The sequence below is a fragment of the Liolophura sinensis genome, chromosome 12 (genome assembly GCF_032854445.1).
Source record: "Liolophura sinensis isolate JHLJ2023 chromosome 12, CUHK_Ljap_v2, whole genome shotgun sequence".
Taxonomy (NCBI): domain Eukaryota; kingdom Metazoa; phylum Mollusca; class Polyplacophora; order Chitonida; family Chitonidae; genus Liolophura; species Liolophura sinensis.
The window spans coordinates 21,651,461-21,677,899 of NC_088306.1; the positions used below are offsets into that span (position 1 = coordinate 21,651,461).

Consider the following 26,439-nt stretch of genomic DNA (forward strand, 5'->3'; position numbering starts at 1 on the left):
TTGATATTAACCCTAGACGTTTTTGTGTGGGCTGTGCAGATGTGGGGTATGTTTTTTTATTTTATGTTGAACTCTTCCATTCTTGCGTGTTTTTAAAATTCGGGACTATTTGTGAGTCTTGGACAAATTGGGATAATGTACTACTTGTAAACCTTGTATACCAAAGACTAAATAATATAGAAGGGACTGATATAGGAAATAGATTTATTTTTCACCTGGTCCAGTGGGGATGGGGATTGGGGTTCAAGGGGGTGTGTATAAACCATTATATTTTTTCTGATTGTATGTTTAACCATACTTGCAGTTGAGATGTTTTACTTGTTGTAAGTTGTCCTAAACCAAGACACATTAAGAAACACTTCATCTAATAGCATTTAGTTAAGAGATTTGCAGTCAGCATTTTGTCCTTTTTACAACACTGGCAAAATCTGTTTTGTTTTGAGTATTTTTTTTTTTTTTTTTTTTGACTCATTTAATAACCACAACGGTTTAAGTCTCCTATGGCAGCAAGAGAAAGTTGACAAAATTATCAAGGTAAAAAAAAACAAAACAGAATAAGAGTAATGTTATGAATTTCCACCATGAAGACTGCGTATTACCAATGGGGGATATAGCTGCTGGGTGGGGACATGTAAATTAAGTAAATATTCTGACCTAGTCAAAGTGTTGTCTACCGATACATATGTACTTAACCATTCGATCTCTCCATAACAACGGGCGTCTCTGCATATTCATCAATGGGATTTTTTTTTTCGCATATTTATTTCAATCTCTGCAATACTCCAAGGTATAATTTATTTTTGTCAAACATATTGTGATATTTATGCAACAGTCTTATTTCAAATCTGACATGTGATTATTTTGATAAATGAAAGGTGAAATCTTTGACCATTTAAGACAAAATGTACGACACAACATGTGAAACTGAGTCAATAGGTAAACTTCCTCGTCACACGAAGAGAGTTGGTGTTTTTTATATGGGACGGCATTTTTTAAAATAAAAGATTTTTTCATATTGACTGTTTAACTGTAGCCTTGTCTGGCCTCACTAAAGGATGTGATCAGGTGATTGCTTGCATGTCCAACCAAACATCGGATTCATCCCAGATCGCTAGATTTATAGAAAATGAATCAATCCGTGGTTGTTTTTTTTTTTTTTTCTTTTTTCTTTTTTTTTTTTTTTTTTGAAATAAAACATCTGATTTAATTTCATTACTGTCTCTGTTCTTTTTATACACCCCACTAGGTGGAGCATATATTGTAGCGAATTTGTCCGTCCATATTCGTGTCAGGGCTATAACTCAGTTTAACAAGTTTCTACATGGTTTTAACTTTAGTGGATACATTGATATACGGATAACAATGTGCCTCAACACGCAATTGTCCCTTTTCGCTGTTGTCGTGGTAACCAGATAGCCATTTTCCTGATATATCCAATAACAAGTATATAAATAGATATGATTTCGTGTCCAGGCTATGACTCCAACTGTTTTCTTGGTGGATACATACACAAACAGATGTGTTGTGACTCACATTTGTCCATTTTCGCAGTTGTCATGGCTACCAGATTGCTGTGTATGCGATATAGATATGAATTTGTATCAAAGATACAACAGTTTTCCACATAGTTTTAATTTTTGTTGGATACATACATGTAGATATACAGATGACAAGGTGTCGCGACTCGCATTTGTCCATTTTCGCTGTCATGGTAACAGGGTAGCGGTTTTCCTCATATACTATATAAATAGAAATGATTTTGTGTCCAGGCTACAACTGCAATTGTTCCGCATAAAGTTTTGATTTGTCTACTTGCAAGGTTGTCATGGTAACCACATACCTATCAACACCCATGAAGATTCCCCTCGGGAGGAATGGGGGGGTGGGGTTATACTCTCCACAGTGCTGCTTGTATTCTTTTATACATTTTGGACAAATGCATTTGTTGCTGGCTTATTTTGTGTTCACCTGCAATAACGTCTGCCTTTATTGTAATTTTTGGTGTGGGTTGAAATTAAACTCTGCCGATTGTTACGGAATTCATTTTAAGCTCGTGTCTGGTCATGCCAAAGACATTTAAAATCAAACTCATTGCTGTGGCCTTATTGGCACTTGACAAAAATAATAAGCCCACAAAACTACATGTGAAAAGATATGAAATACAAGCGAATTGTAATTTCATGCTCCTTTTAGATATGTATAGAACTAGACACAAACCAGGTATGCCGTGTGTGATACAGGATAATTGATGAAAATAAATGTGTTTTGATGTACAGCAAGGACTTGTCAACCTGAGTAAGAGGACTGAATTTAATTGTTAGATTGTTGAAATATGATCGCAGTCATTATTGTGGAAAGTGGAGTGAATGGGGAGCAAGGGTTTTCACAGGAATAAAAGTTCAGTTTACTGTTTCAGTATGCCACCTATAGTTTAGCATTTTTCAAATGACCTGTTTAACTGTAATTAAGCATTTTTCAAATGACCTGTTTAGCTATAGTTAAGTGTTTTTCAAATGACCGATTTTGCTTTGTTCCGATGGATTCCTTCACCTTGTAAGGTCACTTATTAGTCAGATTAATTTCTATCAGGAAACTATATGTTGACATCAAGAGTATCATTTAAAGGCCTCTACGTGTTTCTGAAAAGTGCATTTTTGGATACCAAACTCGGGTTAAATACAGTAATCAGTGTTTTGATAAGGTAAATCTTCCTTAGCTGAAAAGCACGACGTTAAACCCCAAGCACTCACCCTTATCCGAAACTCGCATGCAGAGATGCCAGAGGACTGTTCATGACCCACACCTATTACCCATAAGCACGGCCATGCTTTCCCAAGAATCAGACAACAGTATAAATCTCGGTCAAGCATGATATAGCCTTGCATAAATTTCGTGCTAAGTGTACTGTAACTTGGTGTGCTGTCAAGGTCTTGTGTCCTGGGCATTGTGTTCCAGTGAGGCGGCATTACAAGTAGGAGCGCCAGCCTGGTACAAGGAGACACTGTGGTAATATAGTTGGAATTATTGAAGAAAGCAACATTATTAAAAACACGAAAAGACACAATGATAAGGCCTTCTGACAAGAAAGCGGGCATCTCCACCATTACATCCAGAACTTGTTATGGGTAAAGCCGCTGACATTTGGCAGGTTACTGATAAACATCGCCAGATGTGACCTACACATACGCACCCTATTCTAAGAAAAAAACAAGTCCTCACCGAACGTTGGACTGAGTATGTAGCAATATGAATGGCGATTATTTCTTGTCTCACAAACAGTGACAATAATGGAATATACAAATTCCCTGTTCAGACACAGTTTGAACTGCACCCCGTGTCCTAGTAATTGAAAGGCATGTACATTGGCCACTTGGTTTGGTGTTTACAATCAAGGCATTCTTCTTTTGAAAGAAAAAGGGGTGTCTATGGCCTAGTGGTTAGCCTGCCAGCACAGCACAATGACCCAGGAACTTGTCACTGAATTCAAGTCCAGTTCATGCTCAGTTCCTCTCAGGTTTCATATGGAAATTTCTTGCAGCAACCTGCGGATGATCGTGGGTTTCCCAAAGGCTCTGCCCCAGTTTTCTCCCACCATAATGCCGGCTGTCATCGTATAAGTGATTCTTATAAATACTGTTGAGCACAGCATAAAACACCAAGCAAATAAAGAAATAAACAACAAACATGAAATTTCAACAGACGATTTTTTATTTTAAAACTTTTTTTTTCCATGTTTTTTTTTTTTAAAAAAAAAGCTTAGTAATTACAGGTGTCCTAATTTACATAAATTCCACGAATGTGAAAAAAAAAATCTCAATGGATTCCTGAATGTTGTTGAAGTTGTCTGAAAGTTTAAAATGTATTATACAATTTCCATTAGAACGTTTTCTCCTTAATTTGCATTCAAAAAGTTCTCAACCAATATTTGGGAGAAAGGAAAAGTCATGTTATATGAAAGTTTTGTGTGGTTATTGTGCAACTGTTTGAGATGATGGCTGTCAGGCAGGTCAGTAAAACAGGATGTTCTGTGTACATGCTAAAACCGTCCACATCCACAGCTAGGTTAGCGATCCAAAATTTTGAAGAAATATTCCACCTATGAAACAAAAGAAAATATTGTTTTTTAGTTGTTTGTGTAATGTCACAACGAAGAATTTTCGACGCCAGTGGTCAATTTTATTATATAGGTTGAGGAAAACACAGCTCCCAATGTAAACCATGAACTTTGACAAGGTATTCATTGACAAACTTTCCTATGTTTTTATTCACTCACTTCATAATAACAAAATTTATGTTTCAAATCATAAATGCCCTTTTCCCTCATGAGAAACAAATACATGAAAATCTGGACCTTAAACTGTGTATGACATCAAGGTTTTAAGTGACAAGGTAAGTTCAGAATCACTGTGCAGAACTGACCCCTGACCCTTAGACCATTATTGGGCTCACCTCTAGGAGGCCATCTTCTGGTAGATCTGTACAGTGAATGGCGTTCTGGATTTTGTCTTTTCCATACAATGCCCTTAATGTGCGAGGTCTGAGGTGTCGGGCTATCTCCTGCACAGAAATGTCGTAATCAGCAACATGAGAAAAACATTTTTTTTTTCTTGATTCATTTTATTTACTTGGTGTTTCACAATATAGCCAGATATTTTACCCAAATATCAAAGTGGAGCAGAGGTATTGTTAAGTGATTATGTCCTCTTCCCAAGACGTACAAGAAAACTAACACATGAATTCTGTTTGGTCGGCCTCTTCACATCAGTCTCACTTCTATTTAAATGTACCCTATTTTTCAACCTTTGCAACCACCTCTGCAAGCGATATTTTAAATATTCTGAGAATTATGGATCATACAGAAATAACTTTTTTTCCCCCTTTATAGGTTATTTTCTATACACACCTGTTCCTGTTCGTTTATTTATTGAGCATTTATTTTGAACATTATTCTTTGTCAAGAAACTATTCCTTGTCAGTTATTCTGACTTAGATTCATTTTTATGTCATGGTACAATCATTTATTAACTCATTTCTGTATTTGGATTTACTTGCTTGTTTTTTTTTATTTGACAGATTGTGACACACAGTATTCCTAAACTCACTTCTTTATTTTAACTAGATAAATTTTATCGTTTGTCAGTAAGGTATGTCATACACCAACTATTCCATCTCATTTATTTACTGATTATTTTCTCCGACTTACTGGATCGGCTGGGCCGGCCATATCCCTGAACTTTGTGGGTGCATCCTCTGATCGTATTTCGAGGGCGATACACGGCCCGTGGGTCAGCTCCTTCACCATGGCGTAGTACTCCTGGATCACGCCTTTATACACCTCATAGAACTCTTCAGCATTGGCCTGCTCCATGTTCACCATCTGCATGGCCGAGATCTCAAACCCAGCCTCGATAATTGCGCTGAGAATTTTCCCCGCAACACCTGTGAAAAAGGAAATAAATGATGTGGCCCTTAAAATTCACTAAAACCTTTTCATTGATTAATTACTCCGGCAATTCCTTGTATTCATTATTTTTACACTTTTCTTTATACTTCACTGACTACATAAGGAATATATTTATTTATTTATTTGATTGGTGTTTAACACCGTACTCAAGAATATTTCACTTGTACCACGGCAGTCAGCAGTATGGTGTGGGGAAACCGGGCAGAGTCGGGGAAAACCCACGACCATCTGCAGATTGCTGGCAGACCTTGCCACTTACAGCCGGAGCATAAGTAATATGAGGCACAAGTACGGTATGGGGCTTGATTATGATAGCATACCAGCTACAGTTCCTGAATATATCACTGAACACTACTAGACATTCGTATTTTTAAAAGACTCAACATTCAGCATGATTATGACGTCAACAACATCGTGTTTGTTCCGTCTCAATCCATACATGACTGTGCTATCCATTTTGTGAAGTCACCTTGCGCCAACATTTCAAAGCAATAAGTTCAGGCTGCAGGCATGCATCTCTTTAGCATACACTTCACATACAAGACATTATATGCCAGGTCTCTGCAGAACATGAAGACGATTTATAACAGAAAATACTAACCATCAAGTACAGCATGGGGCTTGATAACACAGCAAGTACAGTTTGTGTATTTGGCCGTGTTCTGACGAGATGGTCCTTTAGAGCTGAAGAAGAACTCTAGTTCCCTGGCTGCAGAGCCTTGTGAGTCGGCCCCATGACAGGCATTCTGGGTTTTATCTGAGAACAAAACACAATGGTGGTTACTGTATTTGATTTGTTTATATGACTGGTGTTTAATGCCATAATCAAGAATTTTTAACTTATGTGATGACTGCAATTCATGGCAACCACTGACATTTTTAAAGAGTAGATGTAAACTGACTTAACAATAAGCAAAATTAGTGCTTACACTGGTAAAACCTTAACACCTACCAGGAAAAAGGCCACAAATAGAGATTGTCTGTGCTAACTCCATTAAAGCCAGCTTTGTTTTGGAGCGCATGGTCAGGGGAAATCAGTGTCAGGGCCACATACAGCTTTCTATTTTGTGCACCCTTTTTTTTTTTTTTTTTTTTTTTGATTGGTGTTTTACGCCGTACTCAAGAATATTTCACTTATACAACAGCGGCCAGCATTATGGTGGGTGGAAACCGGGCAGAGCCTGGGTGAAACCCACGACCATCCGCAGGTTGCTGGGAGACCTTCCCACGTACGGCCGGAGAGGAAGCCAGCATAAGCTGGTCTTGAACTCACAGCGACCGCATTGGTGAGAGGCTTCTGGGTCATTACGCTGCGCTAGCGCGCAGAGCCACAGAGGCCCCTGCACCCTTTTTCAAGTTGTAAGCTAATTTGGGCATAAAATATTACGAGGGCTGAAATTACATACCAAAATACAGTGTAATAGTTTAGAAGCTGATTGAGTACATTTCCGTCCTAGATTCTATTACTTATGAATTATGATTATGATTACAGGGTAGAAGGCTTCCCACAGGTAAATGTGGTAAATATGTAACACAGTAAGTGACAGTAAGTTTTGCCCTTAACATACTGTCTAACAATATATGCCATACTCGTACACAGTGCTACCGAAAAGGGATCAAAGTTAAGCGTGGTATTTTCGGAAACCTTGGTTTGAGTATGTTTTCTGTGTTTAATGGGGGGTTCCCGATTTCAAAACATGGGAAAGGTAACTTTTTTGCAATAGGGATGTTTCGACTGTAAAGAAATAAAATGTGAGCGCTGGGTGAAATACTTCATTCAAATTATACGAGTGGTTGATGACAGATATAATCACCCTTTCTGTCATCTTGCCGCTAACTCAGTCCGTGAGAACATTAAACGACAGTAACCAACGGGTGAAAACGTCGTTTACCATACCCTATATTCATAACACCACAGCAGGTAAAATACACATCACTTTAATTTACACACAAATGATCTTTTTTACCTGTTCCAAAACGTGCCCTGATGCTGTTTGGGGCCTCTTTCCTTGCCACACTGGGATCTGTGGGCCCCATCAGAGCTCTCCATGTCTGAACAGCATTCTGGCCCATAAGCTCCATGGCTATCACGGGCCCACTACTTATGTAGTTCACTAGGTCGCTGCAATCAAACACATACCATTTTACATTATGACCTCTGTTTGAAGACTTAAAGACATTACAGCATAAACTACTTTTGATGGAACAAAAGTTCAAAATCATGCTTTGACACACTTCCACCACCTCATGGGATTAAAAAGTATCCTGCCTCATCCTTAAAACTGTACTGAAGATTATTTCACATATACAATGGCAGCCAGCATTCTGGTGGGAGGGAAAGCCAGCAGAATCTGGGGGAAACCCATAGCTACCTGCAACTTGCAGGCAGACCTACACACGGATGGCTGGAGAGGAAGCCAGCATGAGCTGGACTTGAACTCGCAGCTACAGCTTTGGTGAGGCTCCTTGGTCAATGCCTCATCATCAGTGTAGTGTACTTGCTAAGACAACTATGTACAAACATATAAGTTACACATCAAAAACAAATGATGCTTGTGCTCCCATGCCTTTTCTGAAGTACTGGGAAAACCGTATTATTTTATTGGTGTTTTAATACCGTTTTCAAGAATATTTCACACATACATGTCCACAGCAGTCAGGTTTTTATTGAGTGAAGAAACCACAGTGCTTTGGGTAAACCAATGTCCTTCACCAAGGAAGTTTAATACAAAACCCCCTGACATAAAGCAGTAGTTCAGCACGACGCGGTGACCCAGGAACTCCTCACCAATGCAGTGGCTGTGAGTTCAAGTCCAGCTCGTACTGTCTTCCAGCAGCCTGCAGATGGTCGTAAGTTTCCCCCAGGCTCTGCCTGGTTACCTCCCACCATAATGCTGGTCGCCGTCGTATATGTTAAATATTCTTGAGTAGGGCATAAAAACACCAATTAAATAAATAAATAATTAATATAAAGCTGCAGCAGAACTAGTAGGAAAGCGTAAGAACTCGTCCTAAAGAGTCATCCAAAGTTTGCTCCTTTCGAAACTACTGTTCACCTTAACAAAAGACACAACATGGTCTAGATGTAGCTGGGGAATTTCATCAACGTCACCACATTACTGGTTATTCCAAGCCATCTGAATGAGACAGGATTTACTTACTCGAGGAAAGGTTTTCCTTTGTGTTCCTCGTAAAAATTGAATACCTCTGTCCTTGACAACTGGCACATTTTCAGCTTACTGACCATAAAGCCCTTCTGGGTGATGATGTCCAAGATTTGCCCCACTTTGTTCACACACTCAGGCTTTATCATGGCAAAAGTCCTGACAAAATACAAAAGAGTATTAGTTAGCAGTTTCAGAATGCAAAACACCATCATGATTATTCAAAGTTATCTCCCTTCAATTGCATCACCACACTACATGCATCCAAATTCCTCAATCTATTTGCACATGAAAGCAACTTTCGCCGCCATTTTTTAGCACCATTTTGGAACCAAAACTCTACCAGTTCTGCCGGCCAATTTCGGAGCTCAAAAGGAAAAGTTTGTTAGTCTATTCAGAATAATGTCCTCAGAGTATACTGAAACAAACATCTTGCAAAAATGTTAAACTGCTGATTTACTCCTTGTTACTCCTTATTACATAATTACATGTATGTATTAATTTGATATCTGTTTTGATATATTGAAAAGATCACAAAGTGAAAATCTTGCTTAATATGTATTTTCAATTTTCAAAGCATTAAGCAAGATCAGAAATCATCCAACCGTCAACAATTTATTAGATTGTTGTTTCACGCCGCACTCAAGAATATTTCACTTATACATCAGCGAGTATCATTATGGTGGGAGGAAACCGGGCAGAGCCCAGGGTAAACCCATGACCATCCGCAGGTTCCTGGCAGACCTTCCCATGTACAGCCGGAGAGGAGTGTACAATTTAAGCCTGCTGTTCACATGAATGTTGAAGACCCAGTGTCACTTACTTTTCTTTCCTGGAGCTGAATTTCCTGCGTGTGTAGTCATCGGCATAGTCTACGATGTGTAAAGCACGGGAACAGATGTTGATAATGCTTCCTATGTAAAGATCCCTCATGGACAGGTTATCAACCTTGTTCCTCTTCAAGAACATTTTGTGGGCTTTGATATCAAACTATAAATGAGACAGAGAAACAATAAAATAGAAATCCTTGTAATGTGAATACATGTAATTATGATGTTAAGACATAATAGTAGCTCTACATCAACACCCAGAAAGAGTATGTACTGTATCATCAATATCCTTACCACGATAGCGTAATTTTATAGATGTATCATAAGAAAAATCAGAACTGATAAACAGTGAATGCCAACAAATGCTGTGCTGTCCATTTTCCTGGTAAAATATGCTGATTTTGAAACCTTGAACCTTGTTTTTCATCACCCTGAGCAAATCATTTTTACCATCTTCATTTATTTCTGGGGTTATTTTCTTATCCTAAACTGATAATTTTTCTGTGGCTGCAAATGTTTAAGGTTAGAAAAGGCTTTGTTAAAAAAAAAGGTTGATGTGATGTCGTAGAGTGTTGTCAATTTACTAAAGAATCTCCTTTTCACAATGAACATCTGGAAAGTGGGTCGACGACAAACCAGATGTGTCAACTTTGTCTTAAGTGTTCAGGCCACAGTTTAATGAAGTTACTTCCCTTTATATTAAAATACAGTAACTAGGAATAAATCAGGGGACTGGAACCAGAATGTGTCCCACTGACTACCTAGCATCACAATGTAGCAAAACTAGGCTTTTACTGTTATTGATAATTGAATATAGTAATGCAGGAATGTTACACGAGATACTTGACTTGTATTTTATGGTGTGTTAAATGGTGCACGGTATGACAGTCAATAGTGTCACTGCTGTAAGTCTTACTACACACAGTACAAACTTACACCATTGTACATTAACAAATATGTTCGTTAAGGGAAATATCCTGCATAACGTTTTGAACATAATGGAGAGAGATGAATTTCAATCTAAGATAAACACGTATTAATAAAGAAAACAGAAAAAAAACACCCACCTCTCATATTACTATTCTGAAAGGATGTAATGGGACATGTATATACCGTAATTGTTGAGCCTTTTCAACTGCGTTTGAACCAATATTTTAAAAGATTCTGTAAGAACTTTTGAGTGCAGAGACATAGCTTGCACAATTTTAGGGCAACTCCCATCTTCAGTGACACAAACAAACCATTTTAGTCTAATTTTCATGACAATTGTATGCGAAAATTTCAATGAGAAAAAAAGGCTGTTTTAATTAATCAAATGCCACCATACTTATGAATAGTCTCTTACCATTTCCACTGAGCTATCCTCTGTGTAATAGGTGATTTTGTAACGTCGCACCAATGATGCAAATGGATCGTACCATTCTGTGATAAAACTGTAACAATCGTCCTCCGGAGTATTCTGCCGACCAATCATAATGCACATAAAAAGTAAACATTATATTAGAAAATTCTGCTCACTTCTAATACAGGCTAAAATTGGCCCTATTAACCAGACGTCTTTTAGATGCGATATATCTAAAGTTTTGTGATTTCAGCAGTTTCAAAATCTGACTTTAACTTTATCTGTGAAAATCTGTGAAAACTCAAGGATCTTTGAAGACTTCTTCCAAATTTTATACCACCTACAAAATACGTCCACGTTTGCCCATGTACCTATTTCTGTGGAAGGAGAGACATCAAAGAAGTTTCAAATCTTCTATCTCCTATCTTTAACCAGGCAGCTGACCTAACATAGCCCCATAGATTGATAACGCCATGTCTATACCAGAATAGGCCATGTTGTTGTTTGCAGAGACAAGATACATACAGAATTTATTGAATATTTTAAAGCCCAAAATCAGTTATCAAAATCTTGCTCCATTTACCATTTGAAAGTGGCTATTAACTTACCATCATGATGTCTTTGGTGACCGAAAGGCGAAAGAAAATGATATTTTCAGTCGGGGTTGTAAAAATACCTACGAAAACCGTCACTTGCCCGCGCGTGTCTCAGAGTTGTTGATGGCAACGGTGTGAACGACGCTGACTGTAACAGCCTGTTTCATTGGACGCTCTGTCCTGGTCTAACTTCCGGTTGTCACTATCACTTCCGGATTGAGAAACACGTAAGTAAAGTTTGGCGATAAAACTTGTGTTTGTTTGGAGCGTTACTTCATTTAAAGTTGCATGGCGAACACGATATTTAAACTGTACAATCCAGCTGTTCCCAAGGACTGAGATGTTTTGTATTTGACCCCTCAAAATTTCCACATTGCGTACGATCACTCAAGTGTCCGGCAACAGCCGTTCAACAACAACAAATGTGAAATGTTCAAATACTGATAGGTACATACAGCCGGTTGATCGAACATTCTGAACTGTTCATTACAATTGAATACTATTGGTAGGTTCATTGAGAATGTTATCAGTATGTCAGTTTTCCAATTTGTTCTTCAATTAGGATTTCTAGTAATTAATAGGCAAAACACTTTCGTCCCTAGTCATTTCCTTCCAAAGGTGTTTAAGATGTGGGTGCAATCCCTGTCATACTCTGTATTCAAAGATCACAGTTTGCCGCTAAACTTATATAGATATATTCATGTATTGCTATAAGATGAATTATGAATGCATGAATTTGTTAATCTAGATGGGCTCACAGTGCTATTTAAAATGTTGACATTCCATCCACGCATGAATTAAGACGACAGGCTTCAAGCTTATTAGATCTATCGAGCCTGTCACCAATGCCATCGCTGTAAGTTCAGGTCCAGCTCATGGCGGTTTCCTTTCCGCTCGCGTGCATGGGAAGGTCTTTCAGCAACTTGTGAATAGTCATGGGTTTCCCTCAAGTTCTGTCTGGTTTCCACCCACCATAATTTTGGCCGCCGTCACATAAGCGAAATATTCTTGAGTAGGGCGTAAAACACCAATCAAATAAATAAATAAATAAATGAACATTAGATCTATCTGAATTGCCAGTGCATAGCATCATGTTATATCTTGCCTTTTCTTCAGAACTGACATCTTTTGTGTTACATAATGCACAATTCTTCTACTGTGTCTCGGAACAGTGCAAAACATGGCACTCAAGCAAAACCAAAATCAAGTCAGCCAGGCATTAATCCCTCTATTCAGACCCCCTTGGATTCCTCAACAGTTATATTAAGATCTGCTGTCCCCAAATATGGCAATTACCAGGTTGGCAAAAAGAAACCGAAAGAAGGGGCAAATTCATCAGAGAAAAGAGGAGTGCGAGCAGTGGAGGTGAATCTCAGCCACCTGAACAAACCCACAGGGAGAATCCTCGCCTCTATGGCACCTATAGTAGTGGGGCAGAAAACACATGAAGCCCTGAGGTCAAGAAATGATTCTGATCATGGTGTCAACAGTTGCTCTAAAAGCCACCAGGCAGGGCTTCCTGCACAGAAATCTGTGAGTTCTAAGAGTACAAACAGTGTACAGTCTGTTGCTGCTGTGCCAGCTGTTCCCAGTAGTGATCGCTTACACAGAGATTCCAATTCTCAACAAGGGACACAAAAAAGTGGTAAAGACAAACCGGTCAGTGTTGTGGACCCCATGCAAGCTGGGAGCCCTGTGACACAATCCACTTCTGCATCCAGCACAGAGGAGCAAACGCTCGGACTGGACTCATACACGACAAACAATAACATATTCCTTGAGCAGTGGACCAAATCTGCCTCAGAAGCTATGTGTTTGAAAGAGGAAAACAAATCACTGAAAAGTCAGCTTGAAGTTCAGTTGCAGGTCAGTTTATCTTTCATCTGCAGGTATTTACACATCTGTCTTAAGTCTAAATCAAACTGCATGTACATTGGTAGTATAACAGGTCTGAATAATCACATATTAGTTTAATTCACAGGTATTTAAACATTTAAAATTTAGACAACATATTGGGTCATAGACTCCCATTGAACATGTAAACATATCTATAGTTTGCATTTCTTGGTAGTTGTTGTCATGACATATGACTGAAAATCTGTTAAGTAAGATGTAAAACCATTAGCATACATACATGTCTTGTTAGACCACTTCGGTGGTCTAATACTTATATGGCAAGATACTTCAGTGGTGACAGCACTTTGGGGGCATGGACTAGCAGTGCCACAAGAAGTCACAGTGTGTGTGAACAAACCTAATGACTCTTTGTCAGAAATTGTTAAGGTATGACGTTAAACCCCAAGCATACATACATACGTACATACATACATACATACATGTACATGTATGCTCCCTGCAATCTACATGTAGCTAACCTTTTTCTTTGTCAGCATGGTTTTGTTCACAGTATATACTATGCAGTTTGGCATTTCATGGATTTGTACATTAACTTATTTTGTAACAGGTGAACAAGGAGTTGAAAAGATTACTTGTGGCTTCGGTTGGAGAAGACTTGTGTCAGCGAGTGGAACATCTCATTAGGTGTGTGATGGAGTTGTTGTAAACACAAGACTTGTATTGATCTTTAGAGTTCTAAAGGAACTATAGGTATATTCAAAAGCCTGTCAGAGATTTGTTTACATTTGGCATTTGCATTTGAGGTGATGTTGTCCAATTCTAAACCCACAATTTTCCTGCTCCCACAGTTTGTAGGAACTTGCTGATAATAAGTGGTAAACAAAGCTTGTGTGGCAGTTACACAATCTAATGTTCATTGAACAACAATTGTGCGTGGAAAGGTCTTCCAGCAACCTGTGGATGTTTGTGGGTTGATGATTTCCTCCCACCAGCATTGTGGCAATGCTGGTGGGAGGTGAAGTGGGAAATAAAAGTGAAATAGATTAAGATGTAAAGAAACTTTTTGAGGTGAACAGTTGTTTTGATGAAAGATAACCATGGTAAAAAGCATCCTAAAAGCCTATGTTTTGTGTTAATGGGAGATAACTCTTTGCATGAGCAGGGATAAAGCGCAGTTGTCAGCTGACCTAGGTGACTTTGCCAAAAAGATGACAGAGGATTATGAGAACTTGGACAAGGTGTCAATACAGGCTGACATGTGGAGAAGCAAATACCTGGCCAGCAGGTGGGTGCAGCTCTTGTATAGGGCCAGTCAGTGAGACTTCGGTTTATGAAGTTTAAAAGACAAAAAAAAAGAAATGCAAAGCAAGTAATATAACCTTATCTGTTCCATGTGAGGAGTGATTTCAGATTTTCTTGCTGGAATTCTTATGTCAGCAGATTTTGGAGAAACTGGAACCACAATGTTGTCTCATGCATACCCCGTGATTTTCAGTCTAAATGGCAAAAACGCGGAAACAATGATTGTGTGATGTCGCATTAGAAAGCTATGTCCTCAGCTTGAAGAGATAACTCAATCCTGATACGTTAATATTGACAACTGGTGATGCTTTCAATAGTTCTGATATGCACAGTTTGCTTACTTTATAAGGTTCAGCATCACAAGTATAGAAAGGTACACATTTTAAACTGTAGGTGGGATACTTTAGCAATACAGACATCAGTTAGATCTAGTTTTGTTATGTGGCTGTGTTTCATCGTTGAGTTTCCAGGTAATAGGTTCTTTTAGTTGTCTAGAATGAGGAAGATTCTGTTTCTTCAGACATTATAAGGCATCGTAATTCTAAACTTCAAGGTTTTGTCTCCATGAAAGCATTGTAAAAATACAATATTTTCCAACTATGTACTGTATCAGGCTAATGACGGATGAGTTGGCAAAGAGCAAGGCGTTCTATGGAGTCCAGTATCAGGAGAGTCAAAGGGTGTTGCAGGAGTTGTTGATGGAGAGGCACGAATTGAGGACCAATCTCTCAGAGTCGTACAGGTATATTATCACTCCATCCTACAGGTATAATATCACGCTGTCCTACAGGTATAATATCACGCTGTCCTACTGGTATTATATCACACTGTCCTACAGGTATAATATCAGTCCGTCCTACAGGTATAATATCACCTGTTCTACAGGTATAATATCACCCCATCCTACAGGTGTAATATCACGCTGTCCTACTGGTATAATATCAGTCCATCCTACAGGTATAATATCACTCCATCCTACAGGTATAATGTCCCGCTGTCTTACTGGTATAATATCAGTCTGTCCTACAGGTATAATGTCACGCTGTCCTACCGGTATAATATCATGCTGTCCTATAGGTGTAATATCGCGCTGTCCTACAGATATAATATCAGTCTGTCCTACAGGTATAATATCACACTGTCCTACAGGTATAATATCATGCTGTCCTACTGGTATAATATCATGCTGTCCTGAAGGTGTAATATCACGCTGTCCTACAGGTATAATATCAGTTTGTCCTGCTGGTATAATATCACACCGTCGTACAGGTATAATTTCATTCTTCCTCTGGGCTCTGCTCAGTTTCCTCCCACCATAATGCTGGTCACCATGGTATAAGGGAAATATTCTTGAGTACGGAGTAAAACAACAATCAGATAAATAAATAAATAAAAAGAATATCACTCAGTCTCCCCCTCACTGCTAATGAAGAGGCAGGGGCTGAGGACCAAGAGCCCCGCAGGTCCTGCTTTAGACAAAATACTTCGCCTTTCATTGGACAGCAACAGTTACATGTGGGATGTGTTTATTCCTGTATCCTGCAGCCAACGTGTGTCTGCTGACTACTTTATCTCCCTTTGTTTGGTTGTGAAAACAATGGTCACATTGCAGAAGCGATTTGCCTATACACAGGTCTTATGCTCTTAGTTGATCGGTGTTTCACAGGATAAATTTGTACAATAACATAGTTTCTCATTGGCAGGATACGGAAATAAATGGTGTTAGTAACCCTCCTATTGAGATACAATAACACCTTGCTACTGACACCATATACTTCTGTATCCTGTCACTGAGTAATCCTTGTGACTAATATAATCCTACAGCTATATCACTCGGACCAGCATATATACTATCAGCCTTCTTCTCAGTTTATGAATATGACAGGATGAATTGTCTCAATGGTAGAAGCCATGGCTGTCCTGTAATGTCATTCAGACATATCATTCCAAAGTTATCATACCATTTGTCATTGACAAATACTAGAGCTTTTTTTTTTTTTACTTTTATGGCTAATCTCAGATTCTTTCTTTCTGTTGCCTGACAGATGCCTGCAGCAAGTTAGAGATGCCTTTGATCCGTTAAATACACACAAATCGTCCAACCTCCAGTCCAGCAATGTAATAGATCTGGCCAAAACGATTCAGAACCTTGCAGAGACCATCCGCTTCCGCCTCCTACCTCCAGGTCCTGTTTTTAACAGCACCCCGTTTAATCTTGACACAAGGGTATGGACAGATAATCTAACCAAAGGAGAGTCATCAGCACAAGAGGTAATGTTCAGGGATATCGGTCTTAAGATTTAGAATGAGGAATTATTCAATTAGAATACACATGTTTTTGTGTCAAGCTAAGGAATTTCATTCCATTTCCCAAATTTCATTAAAAAAAGAAAGTATATTACAGGCATTTTGTGAAGCCGTCAGCAAGCATTCTACAGATTTTACAGGAGGTAGCTGACTGATCAGTGCTACTGTGGATGTATGCGTATTACCCATCTCCACTGCCTGTTGGTTCAGGATGCAGCCTTGCTTCAGTTTGTCTGTTATGTCATTGTGCCCCGTGACTTGTCATGTTTTCCCATGTTGAGCACAGTGTAAAATATTCAACGAAATATAGCAATAAATCTTGGCTGCAGTTTTAAATTTTTTTTTTATCCTTTTTTAGGGTACGTTATTCTTTAAAAATATTGAATAGAGTGTAAAACTGTTTAAAATGTGGTAAAATGTTGAAAAGAACCTACTTATACAGAGATCTCTGTATCTCCAAGTATATTTAAATGTGTCTCCTTAAGTTGATATTCTGCCGTAAACAGTACCTATCCGTGAAGAGCTATGCTGAACTGTTTCTGAACTGAATTTTGGTTTGTTGTAGCTTCTCTCGCGCAAGGTGGACACGTCCGATCTGAGTTCTTTTTCCCAGCCTTCCTCCACAATGGCTCCCGCCTCCTTCAAGATAGACCGTTATCATCCGCAGATGTGCTTTGACAATCTCACCCTGAACTGCTGTGGAGAGTGCAAAGGGGACATCAAAGTCCTTTAACTATTAAAACTTTTTTAGTTTATTTTCTTTTTTTTTTTAATTGATTTTTTGCTTTTTACCCCTTAGCCAAAATTCACCAAGGGTTATTGTCTTTGGAATAAGTGTCATTTTTTATCTGTCCATTTCTTTGTAAAACCCTCTTGTTTCTTGAACTCACCTTTATCAGACTTGTGCTACTTGTGTACACTTAGATGTAGGCATTGGGAAGAATCCTTCTTCATTGTCTTTGACCTCAGTTAACTTTTTCAAATTCATTTAGGTTATATTTTGTGACAGTTCTGTAAGCATGTCTCTTAAACTCGGAAAGCAATTTTCTTCAGACGTTGTAAAGAGTCATGTACATGCACCTAGTCATGTACCATAGTACCATAATGTTTTTCATTGACCTTGACTTATTTTTCAAGGTCGTTGTGCATGTGCTTCCATAACCTTGTAAACACAGTATCTTTTGTAACTGATGTGCTTACCTGTGAAGGGAGTTTCATGCATTGCTTGGTATTTTATTTTGTTTCTAACATAGAACATATTGTTCTTGTCCCTTCTTGTCTATCTTTTAGAAAATATTCTTTGTAAATCTGTTGACCTTATGTACAAGTGCAAAGGAGATAAACCAAGTTCATCACTTTGAACACAATGATATTAAATGGCTTTTCAATGTGGTTATGTAAATCTTGAAGTGCACAGGCCAAGCTGTTACTTTGTTCTAAAAGACAGAGATGAATCTTCTCACCCAGCATCCATGAATATTCAAGTGAATACAAAGTATACAAGTGAACACAAATGAATACAAATACAATTACTGTGAAAATGACACTTGCAGGGCTGTATTACTCTATGCTGTTCATACTTCCCTCTAAAGCCATTTGCAAGACAGGGGGAGATAACTGTTACCTTTAACAGCGCCGTATTAATCATGTGGAAATATATGTTCAAAAAAAAAAAAAAAATTTGTTAGTGAGGAAGAAGAAAGAGCTAACCCAGTGTGTGACTTACTTATCTCATTTGTGTTCCTTACTAGTCCAGAATGTGGTCACTTATTGTCATTTGCATTCATTATCTTTTGTTTTATTTATCAATTACAAAGACCGTCTCTGACTGCCATTGGGTTGATAGTTGAGATGTTTTGCCAAAGCCTTGAGAAAGGATAGCAGCGCTAAACATGTTGCTGCAGTTTGTGACTGTAACTCTCTGAAATGGTTTCTGATCTACACTGCTTTCCAGCCCCTTGACTTTGGATCTAGGGTTGTGGCCTACATGACCACTTAGAACAGAACTTTGAAATAATTTTTAGCATAATCCATGTGCTTTTATTGTTTATGGTTATTTTATTTATTTGTTCTTACTCCAGCAGGAATTATGGTGCTTTAAAAGGGTGCTGGATTCTTTCATTTTCATTCAAAATATTCTGTCTGGTTTAGGAAACTTTGGTTGAATGTGTTTGTAATAACTGTTGTTATGCCCCCAAAAATCCAGTGGCGTTAAAGGCAGTTAGATCCATTCCACTTCTGAATGGCCAAAATATGGAATTGCAAGTTCTACTGTCAAAACGAGTGATGTGTGATGCTAGAATCTGTTCTCTTATTTCAGCAGATTATTCTGTTAAATATAACATAACAATTCTTTTAGAATAACAGAATGTTATGTTGAATAGACACAGCATTGTTTTATTATTCTAGGGTCACTCAGACAACAGACTTTCTTCTAAAATGAATACATTAAGGTTTTGAGTGCACATACGCGTGAATGTATTTTTAAATTTGTATAAAGAATCTTACATGTGCAGATGCCTTTTGCATATGGTTAGTTATGGCTTGGAGTTGCCTTGAAAATAAATGTCTACTGTACTTAGCACTACAGTTATATGTATTTATCGATACTTATATTGCAATATGTGAAATATTTGTTGAGACCATGGTCTGTCTTAGCATATACATTTATTTAATAAAATACATCATCTTTAGTGCATTCGTATACAGTGGATAGATATCTCAAAATAAGAACCTTTGTCTCTCTGTATAACAAATAGACAGGTGTATGCAATAGTAAGGCTGAATTCAATGTTTTACGGATAGTTTAACCTGATCATCTTATTTGGTTCTGGTACAGGTATAGTTTTATGTTTCTGGCCTTATACTTTTTATATATTCTTATGCATTACAGTATATTTTGGTGGATACTAAAAAGCAATCTGCAATTGACAATCAGTGAAGAGAAAATCTGCCGTCAGAGTGTGTGGGAGTGGATGCCTGTTGACAGTGTAGGGAAAATCTGCCGTCAGAGTATGTGGGAGTGGATGCCTGTTGACAATGAAGAGAAAATCTGCCATCAGAGTGTGTGGGAGTGGATGCCTGTTGACAGTGTAGAGAAAATCTGCCGTCAGAGTATGTGGGAGTGGATGCCTTATCGGTGCTTATTATGTTATCAATGTTCAGTCTTGATTTTGAAAGAAAACGACGAGTTGGGCTGGTTCTTTGTTGTTATTTATGACCTTGAACGCAATGTTTTTTGATCATAAATTCTCCCGATCCCAACGAGTGGCTTCCCACTTTTAAAGATGTTCAATGTTGAATTACTGGTTTTACTCAGATGAAATGTGGAAAAGGTCAATAAATTTTTACTTAAATTTTCTCATCGTTTTCAAAAGATGAACAATAAAACATTTTAAATTAGTCAACACAAGCTTATTTCACATCCCAAATTTGGGCGACGGTATTTAATTCATCTTATTAACTTTTTTGTGTTTTACATTCAACATTACATGCCACATGTTTTCTTTGTGTTTTCCCCACAGCCATGTTTAGGAATATCAGATGTGATTTTCACTTCAAAGGCCACTTTTAAAAGGGTAATGTAAGTGTGCTTTTAAAATTTTGCAGAAGTTATATCTGTTTGTAATCAAAAATGTATCAGGAATGTTATACTCCTTACCGTGTAGCCGCCGCTAAAGCGAGTAAAGAGAGCGACATGCGCTGAAAGGACGATGGGTGGGTGGATGGATGGGTGGATAGATGAGTGGATGTGCGCTTACTCTTGCACGTGAGAAGATAGATGGATGTTGATGACGTTTAAGAGATAATGCCTCATAAGATTACGGTACATGTGTTTGGGTAATATCCAACTTGCTGTTTTGACCTTGATTGTGGACTTGTTATTCCGGGCAGAAATACTTCATTGTATAATCCCATGCTAACTTATGTGATACACATGTACATTAAATGCCTTCAACTAAATGCCATATATGATGATATAAACATAATCAAACCACCTTGATAGCAAATTCTGTCGGTTTTTATTTCAGAGAAAATATTGTGATAAAAGGTTAATTAACGTTGTGCTGTCCCTCTGGGGCTCCATGGCCGAGGTGGCTTCCTGTTCGGCCATACGTGGGAAGGCCTGCGGCAACCTGTGGACGGTCGTGGGTTTCCCCCCGGGCTCTGAATGGTTTTCTGGCTGCCATCGTACGAGTGAAGTATTCTTGAGTACGACGTAAAAAAAAAACACTCAAATAAATATATGTTTTTAGATGTAATGTCAACAAAAGGTTTAGCTCGGAGAACCAGACGCCATAGCAGTGTCTGGGTATGTGTTTATTAGGTTCTGAATTCTGCCTTCAAAATTCAAGTTGTACATTTCATCTGACACTCCGAATGTCACATATAGGGGAGATTTTCGTTTTAGTTTCATTTTAGTTTCGTTTTAATAAATGACCTAAGTACGTCCTGCGTGTGTTTTATTAAATGCTGTCGTAAATTTGCATTGCAACACTTTCAGCTAATGGACGTTTGGCTTCATTGACAGTAAAGTATTTTTCCATTTCTTCAGTTTTGTTGAATGGTGTGACAGCCCATACAAGATTTTGCAGTTTTCTTGCGCTGAAATCTCGGATATAACACAGTACGAAGAAATTCAGAGATACCCTGATGTAAAAAGTTTAATATTTTATAACGGTGGTGTATACGATTCACCAAAGGTATTGATTAAAAAAACTATGAGCACACGAAACCGCGGAATCTGTCAGAACATGCGTAGGGTTATTAGATATTTTTCCATGAAATGCTGTTTCTGTGCATTTCCTACTATTTATATGTGGAATTCAAGATTTGGACTTTACAAAGAAGGTTTATGTTTAATGATTTACGTTATACATTCAGCTAAAGCTATTACGTATTCTTACAGCGATACCGGTGAACAAGCATGATCAGTTGAATGTCAAATAAGAAAGCTATAAAAGTAATGCACTGAACTAATTTATCATGATCGGAAAAATTAAGCTTTGGAAAACATTTGTTTACCAACAGATGCTAACACACAACGATGAACAGCTTTGTTCAGCCGCTGAAGTACATAATGGAAAATTCAACACAGTCAACCTGTATGTACAAATTCTAACAGCATTTACAAAAACAGGCAACATGGGAAAAAAGAATGACAGAAATGAAAAATAATCAATTGGGTTTGAACCCTACACTACCAGACATCGTATACAATGTGTCTAGTGCTGAAAACCACCACAGCGTCTTGATCGAGTAAGGCCTTGGCGATCACTGCACCTGGTTAAGTATGTACATTTCAGGTTGCTCGACACACGGTGAGCAATCTACCCCACCTCCCCGCTCTACTCTAGTGTTCCATCTGGTTTGCCTGGTCTCAGTTTAGTGTTGAGAGGACAGAGTGCATGTAGGTGACAGGAAATGTTAGAAAATTATAAGGATATGAAATTTTGGTCTAAAAAGTTAGAAGGAAGAAGCGGTGTTGTGTGTTGTTTTCTTTAAAAGAAGATCCTCAGTCGAAAGCCATGGCGTACGGTTTCGTATTTAGTTTCTGCGCGTCATCCTAAAGCCCGTCTCTTCCTTAAGGGCATGTAAGGTCTAGACCTGAATAGAAACTGGAAACCGCGATATTTCTTAACGGTTGAATTTGGCCTAATTAGAGTAAGATGTTTTGGGCTAGTAATGACTCAAGGTATATGTCATGACAGACATTTTTCAGAAATATATTTCGCCATGGCTTTGGACTTATATTATATTCCTGATAGCACGTGGGTATGGCGGAATGCGGGCAGGATTGTTGAGAACTACCCATGATGCACTGCGAACAGGGCTGGCTTTACGGGCAATCATTAAAAATTGTTGTGGACAGGAGGGAGAGCTGTTCATTTCTCCGTTTGAGTGACAGGCGGCTGACCTATGGGGCACCTGCAGCATATGTATAATAATACGCTGTTACCTTTAAAGTCTATGTTAACTGCACAGGCTTACATTTGTATTTCTGAAGTAGGGTGTTGTCATTTATATATTTCAAGCGAGAAAACTATAGATCGTAGGTCTAGCTCAAATCCGTTGGCATGCGCTAGAAACTACACGTCTTGGACTACAATTTGGTGCAAGTCTCAGATTTGTGGCTTTCGTAGTTCTCGAGTTATATGCCATTGCATTTACGCGACTGAAGAAAGTTTTTGACCAGATCTCAAGAAGTTACAAAGATAGGCAAGATCCGAAAGCAGATTCGGAATCAGCGTTGCCAAATACCCCAGAAAAGATGAAACATTATCAAACTTAGACAATTTTTATAACGTCATAAGTTCGACCAATGGCGAGCTTCCAAAGTTTTCAGTGCACGTTCAAGATTTTTTCCAACTTTTTTCTTTTTTCTAACTGCGATCACTCTACAAGTATATCACATTTCAAAAGAATCCGTTTGTTGATTCTCGAGAAGATTTTTAAAGGTTTTGATTAAAATCCAAGATGGCCGCCATATCATATAACAAAAAGGTAAGAAAAACAGCCAAAATTTGCCTCGTTCCTAAAATCATCAACATCCAGTGAAAACTTTTCTTTTCAAAGCTCTTAAAGCTTTCAAAACAAACGAAAAAAAACGGAAGAGAAATAATAAAAATCCGAACGATTTCAATAGGTGTCCCAGCACAGTGCTTTTCCACCTAATTATTATAATCTCCTCGTTTTTATGTTCACATTTTCATTCGTAAATGTCACATTTATACCAAATTCTAAATCTGCAAATGGATGCTAACACTGCTAGTTTTGAAAGCACAACGTGCTCCATCTTGCAGCTTTTTTGGTGTTTACAGGTTTCAGTATATATACCGATTAATATAGAGGCGTTTGAATTTAGCTATGAATGTTCATAGGTCTAGAATTAGGTATATAGACTTTACTCCAATCCCATACGTGCAGTCATGGGCATATGGGAATTAAAAATATTAAGATATATATGAAAAGAAATCAGAAGTTATGAATTTTCGAAGATAAAAAAAAAAATGGAAAAGGACAAATATGCAGTTGACCCTGGGTTTCTACCCCGTTTTTTAGTCACCAGAAATCGCATAGTGAGGTTCCTGTTGACTTTCTGAAAGAGAAAAAGAAGTGGCCCTTGTGTCACCCCAGCTTGGTGACACTATTCTTCAGACCGAACACCATCTGTGATTACTCGTTACAAGGCGACCACTGGCATTATAGCAGTACTGCATGACCAGTTTAAACAGCTTGCTATTTAAACCGTTTTGCTGACAGACCTTTGTGTCAAACGCGATCGAATGCTTTCATTATAACAAAAAAGTTAAAGTTATGATAGAAGTTCTATCCCTTGGTCACGTGAGTTTGTTTGGGGGGGGGGGGGAGGGGAGGAGAATGACCAAATTATGGAAGAATCTCAGTTACCGTTGACTTATTAATTAAGTATACCCGGTACTGCCACTTTGTTTTTAATTTATTTCATTGTTCTTTGAGACTGCACAGACCCTACTCAGGCTTATTTCACTGACATATACGATCGAAGTTTTACAGGTAGATCTATAGAACTAAATATCAGATTCTCATAAGGTTTCTCATTTTACATGGTAGACCTATATAAATACTAAAACGAGTTATTCTGCGTGATATAACCTTGTATGAGACATACGGTAACCTGCATGGGAAAACACATAGGCCTGTTCTGTTAATCCAACATAAAGACTATGCTTGAATATTATGTTGATTATGAGATTTTTGAGTGTAACAGAAAACAGGCCAATGTCTGTCCATGTACAGACCATACAGGCCCACGAAAGCGTTAATAGGCCAACCTTTCTACATACATCTCAGTCCAAAATGGCGGCGTATAACTTCTTTAAAAAGTCACGAGACAATGGGTTTAAGAAGTTTCATTGATTATGTTGACGCAACTTTTGTCGGAGTGTCTTACCGTAAATGGGTGGGGAGGGGGCTAGAATTCTGTTTCCATTTCGGGTGGATTTGTCCAATTTGTGACAAGTGAGGTCAGGCGAGGTATGCCTATACAGGCCTATGGTTATTAAAATGAAATAGTGTCGCAAATGTGTCAGCTGACATCTGGAAATGTCAAACAGATTTCGGTAGTTGATGGGTATCAGTTTCATCAGTGACAGGTCTCGTCTGTTCGCCTTTCACGGAGGTTTTTGATGGCTTTGGAAGAAAGGCCAGTACGGATTGTTTCGCCAACTATCTGGCTACAAAGCACTCTTTGGCATTTCCATAACCAGTATCCCAATCAAAATAATGGCTCGAATCCGCGGTTGAATAAATCGCATCAAATATAGTTAAACCGTTGTGTATTGGAAAACAACGTTTCGGGTGGTACTGACAGACGGCTCCAGTTCAGGGACAGCAGACGACATTTCCCCGCACGCGCACCCATAGCAACGATGATGTGCTCCCTAGCGATTGAACCGATCGTATACGCTTTCAGTCGGCAAAGGTCAAAATCTGTCGTGGAATATTCGAATCATAAATAATTGATAGTTACCATTAGTATGTGTAAATCTGGTATTTCTGATTCTCGGTATCGGTAGTGGATAGCTGTGGTTCTCAGCGAGCAAGCTGGCACCACCAAAAGCTTTCTGCACTGCTGTTTCCATCATACAACACATAGGCCCTATATATCGTGTAATAAACATACGATAGGTATGAACTATATACATGATATCAGTTTCATTGTTAGGCCAACAACGCCTACTGTGTCAAAACCAGCCGTTCTCAAAATTATTTGGCTAATCATTTTTGTCAGAAACCAATGATAAATTTGCTATAAGCAGATGAATAAAAACCATCTGTTTTATATGCATTTTTGTAAATGATACACGGTCTCCGGATCTGGGGAAATATATTAAGGAAGAGCAAAATTAGGGCCTACCCCCTTACAAATATGCCAGATAAACATATTTTTAAAACGCATAATTTTAAATAAAAAGTGCTTTATATTTGATGTGCTCAACCACAGCATTAAGCCTGGGACAATGATATTGTTAAACTGCACTACATGTGTGAATAGTGACTATTAACTTGTTCAAAACATATTCATGATTTAATAGCTTTAAAGGCACAGACTTTAATTTTGTAGGCTGAACTTCAGTATCGTTAGATGAACCGTCTTACGGATATACTATCATAGTGTGCCTATAAACTACATAGATCTACATATAGGACTTCGATGTTTAGTATGTATATATTTGTGTATGTATGTATGTATGTATGTATGTATGTATGTATTTAAACAGCCCATCTCTATCTCGTGGTTTCCGCCGGGTTCTGCCCGGTTTCCTCACACCATCATGCTGGCTGCCGTCATATAAGTTAAATATTCTTAAGTACGGCGTAAAGCACTAAATAAATAAATAAATAAATAAACGAAAGACGTATATACATTATGTATAAACCAAACTCTTGTTTTTAAACGACGATATGATGATACGATAATTTGGGTACATTTTATATGCGAGATTTAAACATGACGGTACGATAACTTGGGTACATTTTATACACGAGTTTAAACATGACGTTACGATAAATCGGGTACATTTTATACCAAGTT

At 38.2% G+C, this 26,439-nt stretch overlaps 2 protein-coding genes across 3 annotated transcripts; one reads left to right on the forward strand and one right to left on the reverse strand.

The window, feature by feature from the left end:
• Positions 1-3,736: 3,736 nt before the first annotated feature.
• LOC135479510 (nucleoside diphosphate kinase homolog 7-like) lies at positions 3,737-11,522 on the reverse strand. The gene is made up of 9 exons (XM_064759375.1): positions 11,409-11,522; positions 10,804-10,917; positions 9,452-9,618; positions 8,626-8,787; positions 7,432-7,586; positions 6,066-6,221; positions 5,204-5,439; positions 4,450-4,557; positions 3,737-4,096 (listed from the first exon to the last, which is right to left on the reverse strand). Exons 1-9 carry the CDS (start codon positions 11,412-11,414, stop codon positions 4,064-4,066), a joined length of 1,137 nt encoding a protein of 378 aa, XP_064615445.1. The 5' UTR covers positions 11,415-11,522; the 3' UTR covers positions 3,737-4,063.
• A 77-nt stretch (positions 11,523-11,599) lies between these two features.
• LOC135479139 (golgin-45-like) lies at positions 11,600-18,383 on the forward strand. 2 transcript variants are annotated; one of them, XM_064758893.1, is made up of 7 exons: positions 11,600-11,623; positions 12,513-13,262; positions 13,861-13,937; positions 14,416-14,538; positions 15,169-15,297; positions 16,601-16,826; positions 17,428-18,383. In XM_064758893.1, the coding sequence occupies exons 2-7, from the start codon at positions 12,537-12,539 to the stop codon at positions 17,593-17,595; spliced, it is 1,449 nt and encodes a 482-aa protein (XP_064614963.1). In that variant the 5' UTR covers positions 11,600-11,623; positions 12,513-12,536; the 3' UTR covers positions 17,596-18,383. The 2 variants fall into 2 exon arrangements, with proteins under 2 accessions (XP_064614963.1, XP_064614964.1); XM_064758894.1 differs by lacking the exon at positions 11,600-11,623 and adding an exon at positions 11,739-11,901.
• Positions 18,384-26,439: the final 8,056 nt, after the last annotated feature.

Bases quoted from the DNA above. Each gene is read 5' to 3' on its own strand.
- LOC135479510 (XM_064759375.1), bottom strand. The intron at 6,222-7,431 runs GTAAAAAAGATC...TTTTGTTCTCAG, and splicing joins CAGGGCACGTTTTGGAACAG to ATAAAACCCAGAATGCCTGT. The intron at 4,097-4,449 runs GTGAGCCCAATA...TTTGTTTCATAG, and splicing joins CAGAAGATGGCCTCCTAGAG to GTGGAATATTTCTTCAAAAT.
- LOC135479139 (XM_064758893.1), top strand. From the start codon at position 12,537: ATGCACAATTCTTCTACTGTGTCTCGGAACAGTGCAAAACATGGCACT. The intron at 13,938-14,415 runs GTGTGTGATGGA...TTGCATGAGCAG, and splicing joins CGAGTGGAACATCTCATTAG to GGATAAAGCGCAGTTGTCAG. The intron at 16,827-17,427 runs GTAATGTTCAGG...GGTTTGTTGTAG, and splicing joins GAGAGTCATCAGCACAAGAG to CTTCTCTCGCGCAAGGTGGA.